Source organism: Balaenoptera musculus, chromosome 17, assembly GCF_009873245.2.
Source record: "Balaenoptera musculus isolate JJ_BM4_2016_0621 chromosome 17, mBalMus1.pri.v3, whole genome shotgun sequence".
NCBI lineage: Eukaryota > Metazoa > Chordata > Mammalia > Artiodactyla > Balaenopteridae > Balaenoptera > Balaenoptera musculus.
In genome coordinates, this window is record NC_045801.1 from 78,293,147 (window position 1) to 78,313,648 (window position 20,502).

Consider the following 20,502-nt stretch of genomic DNA (forward strand, 5'->3'; position numbering starts at 1 on the left):
AACTTTAAAGAATATTATTGGGGCAGTAATTTGAATATTGACTGTGGATTAGATAAACAGTAGTGATCAGTGATTTGATAAATGTACTTTGATTATGTAGAAGAAAATCCTTGCTGTTAGGAAATACACATTCTGAAATATTTATGGGTAAAGAGACATTCTATTCTGTCTTCAGATTACTCTCGTAGTTCAGAAAAAACGTATCTAATATTTGTATGTATCTAAAGAGAGAGAGGAAGAAGGAAAGAAAACCGTGCGCATAGCATGAACTGGTGCAAAGGGTGAAACAGTGGAGCACAGTGGGTGAACCTGGGCAAAGGGCAGAAGGGAGGTTTTTGTACTATTTTCGTTAGCTTTTTTCTTATGTGTGAAACTATATCAAAACAAAAAAGATTAACTAATGTTGAAAAGGAAACAAAAAAAGAAAACTTAGAATAATATAGTGATTATTATAGACTTTATGTTTAGTCTCAGAGAAATGCTGTGTCTTCCTGTGGTGCTTTCCCCACCTTCCCAGGACAGGCTTCCTCTCACCCACTGCGACCCTGTCTAAATGGACCCACACAGAGGCCTGCTGCCATCACCCCAACCTAAAGTAGGTTCTCCTTCCTGCCCACTCCTCGTTCATTGTAATCATCACAACTTACATCATGTTTGCTTTCTTCTTGCTTGATGCCTTTTTCTCCCTCAAGGCGGTGGACTCCATCAGGGCAAAGACCGTATCTGTTCTGTTCACAGAATTCCCAGTCCTGGCACATAAGTTCGTAGGCGTTGGTTGGATTTGGATGAATGAATGAATGAGTGAGTGAAAGAATGAATCATCTCCGCCACCAGTGTTATTATACTTCTGTTTTTGTCACATACTTCAGCTGCATAATCTGTCGTGAAACAAGATGGCTCCTCTTCACCTGTAAGATAACGTTTGTGCATTCACTGACATTTTTTTTTTTAAATTTATTTCTATATTTATTTTTGGCTGTGTTGGGTCTTTGTTTCTGTGCGAGGGCTTTCTCTAGTTGCGGCGAACGGGGGCCACTCTTCATCGCAGTGCGCAGGCCTCTCACTATCGCAGCCTCTCTCGTTGCGGAGCACAGGCTCCAGACGCGCAGGCTCAGTAGTTGCGGCTCACGGGCCCAGTTGCTCCGCGGCATGTGGGATCTTCCCAGACCAGGGCTCGAACCTGTGTCCCCTGCATTGGCAGGCAGACTCTCAACCACTGCGCCACCAGGGAAGCCCAATTCACTGACATTTTTTAACTAATTCGCCCCTTTATCCATGAAACCTTCATCGACTGCAGTCATGTGATCCTCTGCTTAACCTCTAGTTTCCTCTCTTATAACAGCTCAGGCCTGCATCCTTGTTCTAGGGATGCACCCTCTGGCTACTCTTTTCTTGTCAATCTGAGTGCCTTTCGTGTTTCCCTGTCACTCTCTACACACTTCTTAGACAGTATTGCGATTATGGTCATTCTGCCTACTTTTCCTGGTGGCAGATGTTACGTTTTCTTCCATTGTTTTTTTTTTTTTTTTAATTAATTTATTTATTTATTTATGGCTGTGTTGAGTCTTCGTTTCTGTGCGAGGACTTTCTCTAGTTGTGGCAAGAGGGGACCACTCTTCATCGCGGTGCGCGGGCCTCTCACTATCGTGGCCTCTTGTTGCGGAGCACAGGCTCCAGACGCGCAGGCTCAGTAGTTGTGGCTCACGGGCCCAGTTGCTCCGCGGCATGTGGGATCTTCCCAGACCAGGGCTCGAACCCGTGTCCCCTGCATTGGCAGGCAGACTCTCAACCACTGCGCCACCAGGGAAGCCCTCTTCCATTGTTTTTATATCTTCAGTGCTCAGCCCTTGAATGTACAGAATCTGCGTATGCTGAGTACGTTTCTCGAGTGCTTGTCTTAGGCATTGCATTGGATGTTTATATATATATCGTGTTACTTAATTTTTAAGCTCACTGGATAAGATGAGCTTCCATTTTTTCTGGTAATTGAGGTTCACAGAAGTTCTGGGACTGTGCTGGTCTTATTTACTGTTATATCCCACGTCTAACATAGTCATGGTACGTAGTAGGCAACCTATGCGTGAATAAAGTCAAACTCACAAATAATCAGAGACAGGGTTTACATATAGAATAATGAAATAATATTAGCAAGCATTTGAAAATAGGATGATGGCAAGGATACAGCGACCTTGTTGACTGGGTGCGTTGCCTGAGGAGTATAAATTGGTAAGAGAAGCAAGCCTAACAGCCTTAAAATCTTTGAATGCTTTGACCCAGCGATTTTACTTCTAGGAATCTACTCTATGGGAATAATCCTAAGCATAAGAAAAAATGTGTACCTGTGAGATTAAAAGACAAAACCCTGGAGATAGTAAATAGACTGTGGTGAATTCACAGGTTGGAATGCTTTTTGGCCATCAATATTGATGTTTATGAAGTATTTGTAATGGTGTGGAAGGATGATTATTAAGTGATGGACAGGTAATTTAGATAAGTCAAGACACACTGGATAAGGCTCTGGTATGAAATTCTCATTTGAACTTCCAGTGGTTTTTCACATGTTTTTCTCTCACACTGCAAGCCCCACAGGGGTGGGCAGGGGACCGTGCTTATTGCTGCTACCCAGAGACCCAGCTCTGCTGCCTGGGATGCCCTGATAAGCAGCTCTTTATGTATCACTTCCGTCTGTTGGCTTCCTCGTCACTTTCCCTCATTCATTAAAAGATTTGGTTCTACTCTGTAGTGTAACAGGAGCATATCTCTTTGTATAAGTTAGGTATCTGTTTAGTTGGGCTGAGCCACTGGGGTTGCATTTGTAGGGTAGTTGCATCGCCCATAATCGGTAGTGGGGCGAGTGTGTTGGTGGTGGGTGAAATGCAGCCTTACTTATCCTTGGTGGAGATAAAGAACCTGTGGTCAGTGCCACGCATGTGACTTCTTAGCAGTCTTCACAAGGATATAGAATAATCCTTTACTGGTGTAAGATTAATGGTTCATTTTATTGAGAAAGTATTTTAGAGCTAGTTCCCAGGAGTACAGGGTCCTTGCTTTAAAGAAGCTTGCCGTTCAGTAGAGGTGAGAACTCTGCAAAGAAACATCACAATATATGCAGCGTAGAAGCGCACGTGGAGTACATAGTCAGCACAGCTAATGGCAGGATTGTGTGATTACCTCTGTGAAAGACTGTGTGGGGGGCGCAGGGGGAGGGTGGTCACAGCAGACAGAGGAAGGAGGCTCTAGGCCGGGGGGCAGCCCTCACGAAGGCTCAGAGACTCGACAGGGCTAGTTTTGTTCAGGAAGTTAGGCAGGGTGGTATCTGGGAGCGACAAGCTGGGGAGGGCTGGGGAGGCTGGGGAGGGCTGGGGAGGGCTGGGGAGGGCTGGGGAGGGCTGGGAAGGGCTGGGGAGGCTGGGGAGGGCTGGGGAGGGCTGGGGAGGCTGGGGAGGCTGGGGAGGGCTGGGGAGGGCTGGGGAGGCTGGGGAGGGCTGGGGAGGGCTGGGGAGGGCTGGGGAGGGGTGGGGAGGCTGGGGAGGGCTGGGGAGGGCTGGGGAGGCTGGGGAGGGCTGGGGAAGCTGGGGAGGGCTGGGGAGGGGTGGGGAGGGCTGGGGAGGCTGAGGGTGGAGAGGAAGAAGCCACGCAGCGTCTGCTGTTTTCCTGGATGTTGTCATCGTGGATAGAGACTCGAGAAGATGGAATTGGACGGTCTGGGTTTGAGTCCTCACTCATTAACGTGTGACATTACTGAAGCCCTTAATTCTTAGTTTCCTTGTCTATAAAGTGAGGATGATGATAGTATCTACCGTAAAGGATTCTTGTGAGGATCCAATGAAAACGTTTCATTTAGTAAAGCGTTTAGAACAGTCACCTGGGACATAGTAAACACTGGTAAACGGTGGCCGCTGCCATAAAGGTCATCCTGACCCTGGTGGGTGTTGGGGAGCAGGTGGCGCCTGACCACCTGGCGTTGAGAACGGCCTCGCTGAGGGCGGTGGGAGGGTATATGCTGGGGGGGGGTCAAGGAGGTGGGGAGCCGGTTGAGAAAGTCCAGAGCCAGTGAGGGCTTGATAAAGCAGTAGCCACAGGAATAGGGGTAGGTAGCGTAGATATCGCATCAGAACCAAGCAGACGTGGACCGTTACTGACGTTTATGGATCTGTGAGGAAGACGAAAGATCTAGGACAGCACGTGAGAGAGTGGGTGAATGTCGGTTCCATCAACAAAGAGAAGCGAACATGAACAGTGAGCGTTTTAGGTGGCAGAGCGGATTCGAGAGGGGTTGTGTAGAGAACTTGGGTCCAGGGCGTGATTCAGGCTGGGTTTGGTCATCAGCAGTGGTGGCTTTGCAGCCCCGGGAGGCGGTGAGGTCCCAGCCGAATGCTGGAGGGAGGAGGAGGAGCCCAAGACGGGGTTGGGGAGGCGGCCTTGCCCCTGCCCAGCACTGCCCTGTGGGGCCCCTGGATGTTAGTACTGTGTCACCTGTCGCTGGGGAAGAGGTTACCACGATCTTCGCTGTTTAAAACAGCACAGACCTATTATTTCTCGTTTGTGGGCGCGGCTTGGCGGGGTCCTCTGCTGCACGGTCTCTCACAAGACTCCAGTGAAGGTCTCAGCCCGGGTGGGGTCTTGTCGGAGGCTCAGCAGGAAGGATCTGCTTCCGAGAGCTCGCTGTGCTTGTCAGGAACCGGCCGGTTCCTTGCAGGCTGTTGGCCTGATGCCCTCAGCTTCTTGCTGGTTGTTGGCTTCGGTTTCTTGCCGCGTGGCCTCTCCATATGACAGCGCGTTCCATGGAAGCTGGTAAGAGGGAGGTCACAGTCCTGAGTAGTCATCGTGTAAGCGACACCCCATCACCTTGGCCGAACCTCAGTGGTTAAAACAGATCACAGGCTCCACCCACGTCCAAGGGGACTTGGGGAAGCGGAGGCGCTGGCTCAGAGGCCCAGTGCTACGGGTACCATTTTATTCCTGTCTTACAAAAGAAGAAACTGAAACAGTTAAGCGTACAAGTAATGGGACCGTTATATTTTAAGGACTGAAAAATGGCTCTACGCTTTGACAGTGTTGGGGAGTTCTTTGGGGACTTTTGTTTGGTGTCTTTTTAATGCAGTGGTGTAGGTCAAGGTCATATGCTTGTGGTTGAGTGAATGTGCAGGTAGGAAGAGAAGCTGAGTAGAGATTACTCTTTCAGAAGGTAATGTTAAAAGGAAGAGCACTTAACCGTTTTTGTAGTCACGCTGAATTATTTCTCTCTATAATCAGAAATTTTTCTTTTCCAGTTCACTGAGTTTAACCAGTAATGCCATTCAGTTGCCAATATCAAGCAAAGCAAACATAAGCCACTTTTGATCTGCTTTTTAAGAAAAGTGGTAAAATCCTTTTCACAGTGCCTGACGGTAAGTCACAGTTCCTGCCTTCGTAACGGAGTTTTGATCTAATGCATTTAAAATAGCGATTTTGGAAACATTAATTTTAAAGCCTTATTTGCTTTTTTCTTCTTCCCTCATAATTCTGCTCTAAGCTTATGTGGAGAGAGCATAAAGAAAGATAACTACTAGTTTCTGGAAATTTATTTATCATCATCTTTCATCACTTACATTGATATTGGGGATTTTTACCTCCAATTGTTAAAAATAAAACGCTAGCTCTTGACATCTGTCCCTTTTACTTATAGATGAGGAAGCTTTATTTTATATACGGGGTTTTGACTTGCACAACTAGGTGATGGCAGGGTGGCTTTAAATATTCTGATTTCCAGACCTGGGCACTTCCTGCTGTTGCACAAAGTGATGGACTGTTAGGGCCAGAGTTTCTTACGTGAAGTGTTTCTAACTCAGCGTGGAGGTGAACTCAAGAGTAAGAGGCACCTGGTGGAAGGAATAGGGACTGACTCTGTCCCTCCTATTGCAAGTGGTGGCTCTTCTTATCTGCTGTTAGTAAGTTTAACCTTAAGACTTTTTCACTGTTACAAGGAAGAAGCAGGGGAAGAACTTTTGGAGTTAGGAAGATGTTGGACCAAATTTTTAATTTTAATTTTTCTTCTTAATGTAAGGTGGTCCATGAGAACAGTGTGAAATATACACCAAACTGTTCTAACTACTGTCCTCTTTTCTTCCTCAGAACAAATTATTTTTCTTTATGATAGAAGTTACGCTTCTCATTAGCCTCATTACTGTTCATTTTTGTTTTTTAAGCAACGAGTTTACTGAATTGTCCAGTTAGCCGTTCTAGACATCAAAACCTATTCTGTTTTTTTGTTGCTTATGTAGTATAACTGTGCTCTGTCTTACGTGAGCATAATTGTCTTTGTACTTGCATTTGTAAATTGACCACTTTTCTTGTCTGTTTCTTTCAGTAATCGTTATCAGAGTGAGGTATAAGCTCACAGAATCCAGAGAAATCATCATGAAGTTGTATGTATTTCTGGTGAACACTGGAACCACCCTGACATTTGACACTGAACTTACAGTGCAAACGTGAGCTGGGTTTCATTGATTATCATCAGTTTTGCATTTTGTACATGTAAAAAGTTAAAGATTTGATTTTTGAGAATACTATCCCTTTATTAAATAAGAGTAGCAACATGGCAAGTCTTAACTTTTTCATCCTCAGCATATTACGTATACAGTTGTCGTCTTCCTCTAAAGTGCTAATGATAAATTTGTTAAGTTGTGCTTTGTTCTGTTTGCGTGACTATATTTTTCAGAGTAAACATACTGATTTCAAACCAAAGCAGTCGAATAGAAGTAAGTTTTCATAGTTGGTTGCTCTTCTGAGTTTCACAGGACGCTGCTGAGGGGGTTATTGCTAGCTACATAAACCAGCACGTACCAGTCCTGTGGTTTTTCGTCATTGTTTTTACTATTTTATGTGGATAAAGTCAATAGTGTTTGTTTTGTTTGTTAATGATAGAGTAAAATTTTGAATTAATCTTATTTTTTTAATGGAATTATGAAATTATTTTTTTGAAAGTTCTAGTATAAAATCTGATTTGACCTGTAAAGGAATGTTTTTTTGAAAGATTAGGAAAAGGAAGCAGTTTTCATATGGTGTAGACCTCATGTGTTTCGTGTAATGTGATGTGGAGATTTTAACACACATCCTTTGTTCTGAGGATTTTAACAGACCTCTTGCTAATTTGAGCATGTTCCTTTGCTACGTTATATAAAGATGACAAAAATAAATGTTTCTGCTGCCTGCATTTCATAGACTCACTTTTAGGTGTGGCACACAGGTGATCGTTGACCTTCTGGTTATTTATGATTGGCTGGTTGATTATGGAATCCAGCTGCAGAAACAAGAAGCTTGTAGTTTTTGCTACTGTTTTTGGGGAAATTTTTAGAGTGAAGTTCATTTATCTGTCAGGTATTTTTACGTAGTGCCACTTGGATAATGAAGAGAGTTGTCATGGGGCAAATGTAAATAGCTGCTGTCTTGGCCCCCTGTCCCCCCCCCCCCCCCCTTTAAAGTGTGGCAGACCTGAAGCACGCCGTCCACAGCAAGTACAAGATCGCTGTTCAGCACCAGGTGCTGGTGGTCAACGGGGGAGAGTGCATGGCCGCGGACCGGAGAGTGTGCACCTACAGCGCCGGGACGGTAGGTGTCCAGGGCCTTTCCTTCCGTGCACACGCACGCCAGCTTCACGGAGGGGCTCGGGGCTCGTGGCCGCGAGGAATGTGTATCTGGTTGGTGTATGGAGGGCAGTGTGCACGTTCAGTATTTGTAACATTTTACTTCTTTTTTTTTTTGCATTTTTACTTCTATAGGACACAAATCCAATTTTTCTTTTTAACAAGGAAATGATCTTATCTGAACGTCTACCTGCTATTCCTAAAACTACCTTTTCAACAGAAAATGACATGGAAATAAAAGTTGAAGAGTCCCTTATGATGCCTGCAGTTTTTCACACTGTTGCTTCAAGGACACAACTTGCAGTGGTAATTGTAATATTTATTTATATCAGTTTAAAATTAAAAATTGGCATTATTTAACAGAATAATGTCTTATTCACATGCTTGGTAATGTTTTTGTGGCCATTATTAGCTTACTAGGCATTGGCGAATGATCTAACAAATTGATTGCTTCTAAAAGCATTCAAATCTCGGGCTTCCCTGGTGGCGCAGTGGTTAAGAATCTGCCTGCCAACGCCAGGGACACGGGTTCGAGCCCTGGTCCGGGAAGATCCCACATGCCACGGAGCAACTAAGCCCATGCGCCACAACTACTGAAGCCCATGTGCCTAGAGCCTGTGCTCCGCAACAAGAGAAGCCACCGCAGTGAGGAGCCCGCGCACGCAACGAAGAGTAGCCCCCGCTCGCCACAACTAGAGAAAGCCCATGTGCAGCAACAAAGACACAATGCAGCCAAAAATTAATAAATAAAAAATAAATAAATTTATTAAAAAATTTTAAAAAAGCATTCAAATCTAAATAGCAGAGTGGTCTAAATTATAGAAGAAGCATGCCAAAATCATGAAAAATAACAAACTTTGAAAAAATATTTTGTGATTACTTTGTCTGGTTTTTAAATTTCAGGCGTGTGCTTTGTTAGTCATCCTATGTTTGCAAACAGTTACAAGATCTTAGAGTAGAACAACTGTCTTAAATATGGTTTGTTTACTCTTTCCTAGATGATGGTGTGCAGATAATGACTTCAGGACATTACTTTGATCAGTGCACTACCTGTGTTTGAGTAGGCAGACATAGGCACAGAGAGCTTAAAGAACTCTTAAGATTGCGACTCTTTCTCTCATATCCATACTTAGGTCCTGGAGGGGCGCCCAGTTTCTTCCTAATACGTACCTCTTGTGTTGCTGCCTGCAGTCCCCATGCACTGCTTCCCAGTCATTTGGTTCATGTTTTGTTTTTGTTTTTGTTTTTTTGTGTTTGTTTTTGACTTGCTGGTACTTTACTGTAATACTGGCTATAAGCTATCAGTAGTGGGACACATTTTGCTTTCAGACATAAAAAAAAAATGTTATCTTTTAGAATCAACTGAAAAAGAGTACTTACCTTTTATAAAAATAATGAAATAAACTATTAAGTAGTAATATTTGCGTTTTTAAAGAAATATCAGCAGGTTGTTTTAATGTAGTACATACATTTGTGAAACTATACCATTTTTCACACAGGATACAACGTAAAAAGAGAATAACCCCATCTTTCTGGAATATGCTTAATAAACATTAAAGAGTCTGGAAATGATTTTTAGAAAGCAAAATTATTTTTAAAAAGACAAACTCTGTAAACTGAATTTATGTAATAGAGTCCTTCAGATTTCTGATTATTGGTCTATAAATTAATAAAACAAATAAAGATAGGTTACACAGTTGCATGCCACTTAAAAAGCAATAGTTTTGATTTAATTGAAAAATATAGATACTACATGCTAATAGAAAAGTGTAATATTAGATATAAAAATTATAGGCTAACCAAATAGGATGTATAATTGTTAAGTGATTAGAGTAAGAAATCAAAAGAACAAATAAAACTTGATAAAAAGATTTAAAAATCAAACAGATGAAATGAGAGGATTAGTGTAGCAGTAAACAGTCTTTGCAGTATCTAGTGATGCCAGATGACAAGTTAAAGAATTGTAAAGGTTTCATCCAGGCATGGATTAAGTCAAGTAGGAAAGAGAAGGGGGGTATAAATAGTAGCAGAGAAGAGCTAGGAATGGAGTTCCTTAAACTAGCAAAAATCTGGATAGGATATAATAGAAATAATAAAGTGAATACTAAACATAAAATAGTGAGATTAATACAGTCTAGTATTTGGTTATTAATTAGCCAACTTTTCTCTTATTAAAAGAAATTTTATGGTATGATCAAAACAAAACAACTATGCCATCACAAGAAATACTGCTAAAACAGGTTGCTAAAGTATGAGAAGAAAGATATGCACGGAACTAGTAGATAGTGGTTGTTAAAAGCATTAAACAGAAAAAAGTGAAATTAATAATAAAAGATTTAATTTATGAAAAAGGCAAGCCACATCTGTATTTGCCTATCAACACAGGCTAAATATAACAATATTAATCCCAGGAGAACTTTTAATATAATGACGTACGTCAGTGTTCATAGCAAATGGTGGAAACAGCTCAAATGTCCAGTGGATGGATACACAAAATGCAGTATATTCGTACAGTGGGATATCATTCCGCCTTCAACAGGAAGGAAATTTGTGAAACGAGCTACAACATGGTGGAACCTTGAAGACAGTATACTAAGTGAAATAAGCCAGACACGAAAGGACAAATAGCGTATCATTCCAATTGTATGAGGTCTCTAGAATAGTCAAATTCACAGAGACAGACTAGAGAACAGATGTTACCAGGGGCTGAGGAGTGAGGGGGATGTTGAGTTAATTGTTTAATGGATGCAGAGTTCCAGTTTGGGATGATGAAAGAATCCTGGAGATATGGGTGGTGGTGATGGTTGCCCAGCAGCGTGAATGAGTTCATGGTACTGAGCCATACACTTAAAGATGGGTTAAAACGGTAAAATTTACGTGTGTTTCACCACAAAAATTTGTTTAAGGGAGATTTTAATACATTTCTCTCATAATCAAAAAGATCTTGTGGACTAGATTGAATTCTCTGAATCCTAAAAATATAGAATATACTTTTTTTTTATAGATAAAAACCCAGAAGAGTATCAAAAGACTAATATATTAATAGCAAAAAGCAGATGTTATAGGGATGCAAGGATGGTTCAATATTTGGAAATGTATTAATATAATTAATTGCCTCAATCACTAATACTTTACAGGAGAAAACACAGCACGTCATATTAATGTTGTCTGGAAGAGGCATGTGTTAAAATTCAGCAGTTGTTCCTAATAAATTAAATAGCCCTAGAAGGGAGCAAAATAAATGTAACACAGACTTGACCAAATATAAAAAGATAATCAGCTTTCAAGTAAGTGAAAAGCTAGAGTAACTTGCATAAATCAGAATAAACCTGTTCAGTATTCTTTTGGAACATCTGAGAAATTTACTGAAATAAAAAAAGTAAGTAAGTGGTGAAGTTAATGGAAAAGAAGCGAAAAATATCCATTTTAGGTGATATGATTGCATATTTGGGAAATTTGAGAGAATTTAATAAAAACCCACTGGAAGGAATTGTAAGGTTGATTGGGTGTTTGATAAATATATAAACATCATTCCTATTTCTCTGTATTGGCCCTACTTTAGAATAGAAATGGGAAACATATTGCATTCTCAATAGCAACAACAACAAAAGTCTATAAAGTTCCAGAACATAAAAAATTATTATTTTTTTAATCTTTTAAAAAATTTTTATTTTATAATGGAACATAGTTTATTAACTATAAAACATAATCAGATGAAAAGATATATTCTTAATGTTCATGATCATATTCTGATTACTATCTGTTCACTAGCTTAATTAGTTACAGTTAATTGCTATGATGAAGCATTTTTGCTTTGGGGGGGGTGAGGGGAATTTGGTTGTTTTGTTTATTTGTTTTATTTGTTTTACATAAAATGGATGTTAAGCTTGCTTGGAAGGATCAGTGTCCAGGAGTAGCTAAGAAAGTGATGAGAAAGAAGAATGGGAAGTGGAGGGAAGAATGTACCTCTCAGATTGTAACATTCACCCAAAGCTACTCTAACCAAGACAGAGACCCACAGTCAAACTGTCCATCATGTCAGCAATTAGAGGCTCTGTCTTTTTTTCTTTTTTTTTTTTTGCTGCGTCACTGGGTTTGTGGGATCTTAGTTCCCCCACCAGGGATCAAACCTGGGCCCCCAGCAGTGGGAGTGCAGAGTCCTAACCACTGGACGCCAGGGAAGTCCCGAGCCTCTGTCTTTTAACCATCCAGAGCGTGGTCTCCAGAGTCACATTTCCCAGTTACTTGTGTGACCTTGGATTGTTGTCTTTACTGCTAGTAAATTTAATAATAGAGTGTTGTTTATTGATAAACATATTTGAAAATGGACATATCACAATTATACATTCATAATTTTTAGTGCAGTTTCACAAAGTGAACACAAATTTTAAAATACGGTGTCACCCCAAAAGCCCTACGTCATGCTCTCTCCCTTTCAGGACCCGTTATTTCTCTTCCATGAAGTTAACCAATATCCTGACTCCTAAAACGGTTTGTTTTCTTTTGTGTCTGGCCTCTTGGACTCACCATTACGTTCCTGAGACTCATTCATGTATTAGTGGTTTGTATTCATTGCCGTGTAGTATTCCACCATAGAAAGTTCACAGTTTTACTTTTGATGGTTATTGCTGCGTTGCCCTGCGTGGACCTCTAGCCGCATGTACTCCCAGGAGCAATGAGTTCCTCCTCATTATCACGGCAACAAGCAGGAACCAGAAACTGAAACTTTCCTGTAACAGTGCTTCCTTTGAAATGAGTTCAGAGCACATCCATGCATGTATGTAAGTACACATATGCAGACGTGCACACAAACGTTACCTGCTTTTACCGATTATTTCTTCTTTTCCAACATAGGAAATGTATGAAGTTGCCAAGAAGCTTTGCTCTTTCTGTGAAGGTCTGGTCCACGATGAACATCTTCAGCACCAGGGCTGGGCTGCCATCATGGCCAATCTGGAGGATTGTTCAAATTCCTACCAAAAGCTGCTTTTCAAGTTTGAAAGTATTTATTCGAATTATCTGCAATCCGTAGAGGACATCAAGTTAAAACTTACTCAGTATGTTTGCCATTAAAATGGATAATAAGATGTTTGTTTAAAATACCTTTGCAGTTTATCAGTAGTTTGAGTAACAGTAATTTCATTTCTAGTAGGCCATATATTTATTATAATTGAGGTTCATGTTTTTGAGACTTTTATGATGACTTTTATGGACTGTAAAATTTTTTAAATTATGAACAGTTTTATCCTCCATATGTTTTATGGATCTGCCATGTTTCTTTTTCTTGTATTTTCTTTATGTAAAAGACTCAAAATACTTTTGAAATCGTTTAGAAACCCAGGAACCTTTGTCTCTTGCCTTGCTACCAATTTTACAATAAAGTAAAGCAAAATGCAGAAATAACAATCTAATGGGAGTGGAAAAGTTTTCAAACATTAGGCAGTCAAGGAAAATTTTATTTTTCTTTTTAAATATTGCCATATGATGAAAGCTTGCTGAGATGGAAAAAAGCCTTTGTGTTCTGGTTCTCATTTAGATGTTTTTCTGGTTCTTTGCATATAAGCCCATCTGATACCCATTGGTTCTTTTTTAAAAGGGCTATAATGAATGTAAAAAAATACGGCAATAATTCCACACAAATGTAGCCCTTTGTTGTGTGTGTGTTTGTGCTTTCAGTGTTTTGTATTCATTTTTTTGGTTCTTCTTAAATTTTTTATTTAACTAGAGTTGGAGGGAAGTATCATTTTCTTTTTCTTCTTTCAAGTGAACTTTATTAATTCAAGTTTCTCTATTTTGTGGTATGAATATTTAGAACATTTTGGCCTTAAGTGGACAATGGGATGCATCTTGGGAAGGAAGGAATGATTAATGAAGACTGGAAATAGCATTTAAAATTTTTTATAACCTGAAATTTCAAGTAACTGTTTTTTGGGGGGGTGGGTAGTTCTCTCAGATGTTAATTTAATGTAGGAGCCTAAATCATTTTACATATGTTTTTACAGAAGTCACATCATCAAGGTTTCATCTTTTCCCCATGTTTGTTTTGACAGCATACATCTATCTACCTGTTTATTTTCAGGGAGTGATGAATGCAAGAGTTAACCTTAATCTCTAATAAGAGTGTTAATTTTATGCTTTGCTTTCAATATATCAAAAATGTTTTGTCTTTAAGCTAATCGAACATTAAACTTTCTATGGTAAATCTTTTTTATAAGTTCCAATTTTTTATACCTTAAGGTTTGTTAAAAACCAAGTGTCCACATGTCTAGTGTAAACTTGCTATCTTTACTTTAGAGGGTGTTTCAGTGTGTGAACGATATCCTCCTTCTCTCTGTCTTCTTTTAAAGAACACCTCATGGACTACTTAGATGCATGTAGTGTTAACAGGGAGGTGGTGAGATTTCTGTGTGTGATGATAACATATTATTTCTTTCAAAATGCTAACCTCTGACTAGAGCAGTCCCATTATTTTACTGACAGGTCTTTTGTACTTTAAGTTTAGGAACTGCGGTTTCAGTCATGGCCAAGATTCCACTGTTGGAGTGCCTAACCAGACATAGTTACAGGGAATGTTTGGGAAGACTGGATTCCTTGCCTGAACGTGAAGGCTCAGAAAAGGCCGAGATGAAAACCTCCACTGAACTGGTGCTCTCTCCCGATACGCCTGCAACAATGAACAAACCCTCCTTAACCTCATTTCACAAGTCCGTGGAACATGTAGCCCCAGACACCACAGATGCTGAAAGTGGAAAAGAAATGAGGGAACCTTGTCCAAGTCCTGCCCAGCAGGACGAAGCTGCAGTAGATGCTAAAGACGGTGACCTGCCCGTTTTTAATGTTTCTTTGTTAGACTGGATCAACGTGCAGGATAGGCCTAATGACGTGGAATCCCTGGTCAGGAGGTGCTTTGACTCCATGAGCAGGGTAAGAGTCTTCTGATTTTTCTTGTCCTTTAGCCACTTGAGACTGTGTTACCTGTACTAAATATTTTCTGTACAGTAATGGGAGAAGGGGGGGGGTGGTACCATGTTATAGCGGAAATAATGAGCCTTGGAATAAAACTTTATAACCGTATCTAAGACTTTGGACAAATCAGATCATTTAATGCATAACCTTATTTATGAACTGATAGTAAATTTGGGGAGATTATTAGAAGTAATATGGTAAAATCTGTATGCAGTGCCAAGCCTTGAGGTGTCCACTCCAGTGGGGATGGTCTTGGTGGTGGTGGTACTTTGAATTTTTTTCCCCTGATCCTGTAACATTACTTGGACTTTTTAATATCTCCTATCCTCTAATTTGTCCCTACAGTTAGGCTCTTTGATCTGCTAGGTGAAACTTGAACAGTCTTGCTGGTTTTCATTATTGCACCTTGAGTACTGAGCATTCTCTACAAGTAAATCTACAAGTAAATCGGTAAAATGATAATATTTGGCCATCGCTGTTTCTTACATTAACTTAATAATTCATATGTTCACATTTACAGATGCTGTAGAACTTTCAAGCTTTTGGGGGAAAAATATTAATGATATAATTTCGTTTTTATCTATAACAGTTTTTTACACTGAGAATGATTGACGTTCGATGAAATACACAAGTCTCGAGTGGTTAGTTCACGGAGTAACCAACATCCACAGGCAGATACATTGAACCTTTCCACCTCCCGGAGAACCCCCATGGGCCTCTTTTGCATCACTGCCCCCCCCCCCTCCCCCCGCCCAGGGAACTTGTCTCTGAGGTTTAAAAGAAGTAATTTTAGATACTGTATCTGCCTGAGATATTTTAAAATTCAAAACCTAGACATTGTGTTTTTAGTTTTAGTTTGTAACTATAGTGACTTGTGTTTTGGATTAAGCTCTCCCCCAAGTACACTTATAAAAACTTTTAAACCTGGGGAATAAATCTGGAATAAACCTCTTCAGATCTGATCAGTAAGTGGATAGAAAATCTTTGAGGCCTGAGAGGAAGTTGCTGAGGCACATGCGTCAGTGATGCAGACCATACGAAACAATATTTTGAAGGCTGCTGTTGTCTAAAGATGATGGGCAGAATACTTAAACTTTTCTCAAAGGTGAACTTTTGACTCAGTTGGAAAAGAGACTTATTAATCTTTGGTTGGTTATTGGGGGAAAGGCAGCACACTGTCTGGGATGCCTGGAAAATAGCAACATTTTTTCTTGTTTAAGTTATTGGACAGTAAAAGTGGAATGCATTCTAAAGTTTATTCTTAATTCTTTCAGTACACCCATTTCCTTGATGACATCCTTCAGGCATTTCTTTCATTTTGGCCATTTATTATTTGTTGTCAAAGAACGCTTCAATTAAGACATTTGCCAGGGCGGGGAAGCATGGAATATATTGTGCAAAGATTACTGCCAAAAATGAATGAAAACTAGCGTTCCTATTCAAACTGTTGACATTTTAGTAGCCTAAAAATTCCATCTGTGATTGTGGAAAATCAGCCACATGATTGTGATAGGGTGATTGAAGCGTCATTTTTTATAATTCCACATGAATCAGAGAACAGGGCTCTAGGCCACGAGAACCACTTTTTTCAAGGGCTTGCAGTTGGCTTTGTGTTTGCATGTTTAAATGAAATCTAGCGAAGCCATAAGTTTTATTCACTTTATATGACAAGAGAGAAGAAACAATGATCCTTTTCTGGCTTAATAACGAAAATTCACAATAATTTATACCTGCAGAATTCAGAGAATCTTAAAATATTCTTCCATGCTTGTCTGTGTAGTTGTGTTGTACTCTGAGTGAATTATGAGATACAGAAACATTAGAACCTGGAGCCATGGTTTGGAGTTTGTTTTTTCTTCCTTAAATCACTGCTGTGTTTTACGTATAGCTGTAATTTGGCCCAAGTTGAAATTTTGAATTATTTTAGTCATCTTTTTTAGCCTTTTATCACCCTCATAATTTATAACTAGTCAATACTTTGGATTGGAAACGTGTGCACATTGGACTCACCATGGAAATGAGGAAATGTTCACATATGCACAAGTTTTAGTTAATATTGTGCGAAGCAGGTGTTAAATAATGGCCGTGTTAACTTTTTTGTGATGTTAGAAATGCAGCTTCTTACTGACTGCACTGAATTCTTGATAACAGTAGAATAGTTCATTTTTAACTGCTTTCGTATGTTGTCTGTGAGCCTAACACTGTACGTAAAATGAGTAATTTACAGTCCCTTTGGTTGTGGTGATCAGGGGAGACGTGAAGGAGGTGGCGTTTGACTAGGTCCCTCGCGGGAGGCTGAGTGGGCTCCAGCAGCTGGCAGGACAATCCGTGTGAACAAAGGGGAAGCTAGAGAAACGCAGCATTTGTCTGCGGTTCAGTGTTCCGTGCTTTTGGGGCGTGTCTGTGGGCCGAGGGAGCCGTTTCGGGATTTCAGCAGAGGACAGCTTAGCAGTCGTGGCTGGTGTCCACGTGGAGGTGTGAGCGGGCAGGCAGAAACCCAGGCTGAACGTTTGTGAGAAGGATGAAGGGTTGAACAGGCGTTGGGAGTTACCTCCTTCGAAATCCTGTAAGAAACAGTGAGGATGGGCCATAGCCCAGAGTCCTCCGGGATCTCGCCTGTTTATGGAGGAGATGGAAGAGGAGCCAGACCCAGCGGAGGGGACGCCCGAAGCTGCGAGGGGGTGGTCTCCCTCCCATGGGTAGGTGGGCTACGCTGTGAGCCCCGCAGGAAGCCAGTGCACCGAAGACGCCAGCGTGCAGTGTTCTTCCGAGGGAAAGTGGAGCAGGGTGGAGAGAATTTTGGGGGTTCCTTGAATTACCTAAATTCCAGAAATCTTGGAGAATTAAAGCCCGGGAACAGGAGAGATTGCAGAGTAAGAGAGTGTAGTTGATCAAGCAGCTTCCTTGAGGAGCTACAGACTGAAAATAAAGGTCTCTCCAGGAGGGAGAGAGGTTTGAAGGTGTTGCTATGTTTTAGGAGGAAGTTGATTGATCAGACAGGTAATGACCGAAGAATGTGTTTTCGTTATTAATTCTGCTCCACTTCATAAGACCTTGAAAATAACATTTTCGGTGGGATATTGAGAATTGAATGAATTGTGGTTTGAATTGAAAGGTGTAATGGGGCTTCCCTGGTGGCGCAGTGGTTAAGAATCCGCCTGCCAGTGCAGGGGACACAAGTTCGAGCCCTGGTCCAGGAAGATCCCACATGCCGCGGAGCAACTAAACCTGTGCGCCACAATTACTGAGCCTGTGCTCTAGAGCCCACGAGCCACAACTACTGAGCCCACGTGCCACAACTACTGAAGCCCACATGCCTAGAGCCCGTGCTCCACAACAAGAGAAGCCACCTCAATGAGAAGCCCACGCACCACAGCAAAGAGTAGCCCCCGCTCGCTGCAACTAGAGAAAGCCCGCGCGCAGCAACGAAGACCCAACACAGCCAAAAATAAATAAATTAATTAATTTTAAAAAAGTGTAATGCCTAGAACTAGATTCCTACTTATGTATCCCAATATAATCAGTGATAATTGTGTTTTATTAACACCATAATTACCCTGTTCTTGACCTTCTTGTGGAAATATAACCTCGATTTCTCGTGCTTTTGCTTTTCTATATTTTTCACTATTACTGTTTTTCATTAAAGCTGTGTATCAAAATAGTGTGAAATACATTTTAAGCTCTTGGCTGAAAATTTCATTCGCACGTGTTTCCTTGTCGTTCAGCTTGATCCACGGATCATCCGACCCTTTATAGGAGAATGCCGTCAGACTATTGCCAATCTCGATAATCAGAACATGAAGGCCATCAAGGGGCTGGAGGACCGGCTGTACGCCCTGGACCAGATGATCGCCAGCTGCGGCCGACTCGTCAACGAGCAGAAAGAACTCGCTCAGGTGCTTATCGCAGACTTCTCTCAGGAAAAGGAATTTGCGGTTTTCTAGACACATCTTTTACGTGCACTGTCAGTTTGCTGTGCGCCGTGTTTTCACCTCACCCATGAATACTGTTAACGCGGTATTACTGGTTCCACGTAGTAAAGAAGGAGGCCAGTTCTTCACGTTCAGGTTTGAGAACACCACGTGAGCTGAGGCTGCGGAGGGTGACAGCCGGGAGGTGGCCCGGAGACGCTGTGAGTGGCAGGGGAGACCTGCGCACGCTGACAGCCCCGTGCTCGACACCCGAGCAACCTCTGCTCCCTCCTCGGGGAAAACGGGGAACCTCAGAAAATGTAGGTCTAGTTTAATGCAGTGTTCTAGGAGCCCTGCTGCCAGGTTAGGTCGATGACCAGAAGAAGGTGGTGGAATCGTGGGGAGTTTTCCCCTGGTGACTGGCTGTGACTCTGGACTGCTTTGTGTGCCCCCTTCCCTGGCGAGAGCACTCTGTGGAAGCAGCCTGGAGCCAGAAGAGGTCGCTCTTCTAACCTCGACGCTCACACACGCTTTTCTGGTTCCACTTTCCCTGCCACCGTTTTTCCTCTAAATGTGTTCTTTCATTAGAACATCAGAGTGGTCGTTTCAATGTGTACGCGTGTTTTATTTCACCTGCGCGGCTGAGGACGTGCGGTATCGGGTGGGTAGGTGGTACAGTGTGTAGATGGGGCCTTGCTGTGTTCTTTTTAAACATGTTTAAAATATGTATAGCGTTTTCATAGTTCACTAACTGAGTGCATCTTGTAATTACCAGATTCTCTTTTTCTGGCTCTTGATTTTGGATCCGGCCCCCTTTCTGTGAACTGAGTTCCTTTATCTTGTGTTTGCACCGAGTGGCTCCCTCCCAGTGCAGTGCTGAGATGGATGTGATACTGGGTGTCCTTGGTTAATTCCTGATCTGTAGAAAATGATCAACACTTCACCATTACAGTGTTCGTAGTAGGTTTTTTTCCTCCTTGTTTTAATAGAAACCCTTTATCAGATTAAGAAAGGTACGTTCTACTTCTAATCTTGGACCATCCTTGGATTCTTGGAATAAGCTCAACGTGGTCATAGTATATTGTCTTTTTAATGTATTAGCTGTATTCCTTTTAAGGAGTACATACATCCTTTATGTATTAAAGTCTATCATGCATTAAAATATCCTTTAGTATTTCCTTCCAGGGGCAAATTCAGGTTTTGTCATTTGAAAATCCTTTGTTTCTGAAGGATATTTTTTCTTAATAGAGAATTCTAGGCTGTTACTGATTTACTTGTAGCTCTTTGCCTTTGGTTTGGGTTTTAGCAGTTTGACTGTGAGATGGTGAGGTGTGGCTTTCTTTGTATTTCTCCTGCATTGGGCTTGTACTTCATGAATTGTGGATTGATGCCATATTTTTCTTGGATTCAGTAAAAAACAATTGAAAACCTATTAAGATTTTATTAAAGGAGAATAAAGCAGTAAGTTACTTTTTAAAAATAGATTAAATTACAGAAAAAGCATAGCCACAGTTAAGCACGCAGCATATTGGAAGAAAAATAAGATATAAAATAATTACTAAAATTATCTTATTTTCAGATATTGAATCATCTCGACTTTTTTTTAACACACATCATTTAAACTTAAATATTTTCATGATATTTAGAAAAAAACCTGAAACAGAAAAGAGAGAGAGAACTACCAGAAAGTAAGAAGACACACTTGCTGTCCTTTGTTGGCTGTGTGGTTGAGCCCTACAAGGATAATTATCTATAGTAGCAAGTATGACAGCGAGATGGGTGTGCAGATCCTAAAACTTCTATAACGTGGTAACTAGTGAGTAGAGTAGGGAAGAAACCTGTAAATACAGTGAAATTCTCAGCAAGATGTCTCATCAAGATGTCTTTGGACTTTTTTTTTTTAAGTGTTTGCTCTTGGCTTTGGCACATCTGTCTGAATTAATCTATAGCCTAAAAACAATCCCTGCCTAACAAAAAGATGCAAGGTTCACCTGTGAAAA

At 41.2% G+C, this 20,502-nt stretch overlaps 1 protein-coding gene across 5 annotated transcripts in view; it reads left to right on the top strand.

Annotated features, from left to right (window-relative positions):
• RB1CC1 (RB1 inducible coiled-coil 1) overlaps positions 1-20,502 on the top strand; it is a 69,930-nt gene that overhangs the window by 13,119 nt on the left and 36,309 nt on the right. For all 5 annotated transcript variants that reach the window (XM_036830330.1, XM_036830333.1, XM_036830334.1 and 2 more), the window contains exons 2-7: positions 6,350-6,470; positions 7,464-7,590; positions 7,761-7,931; positions 12,480-12,682; positions 14,123-14,549; positions 18,317-18,487. In XM_036830330.1, the coding sequence (XP_036686225.1) occupies positions 6,400-6,470; positions 7,464-7,590; positions 7,761-7,931; positions 12,480-12,682; positions 14,123-14,549; positions 18,317-18,487 (1,170 nt within the window). In that variant the 5' untranslated portion in view covers positions 6,350-6,399. The remainder of the gene's footprint in view (positions 1-6,349; positions 6,471-7,463; positions 7,591-7,760; positions 7,932-12,479; positions 12,683-14,122; positions 14,550-18,316; positions 18,488-20,502) is intronic.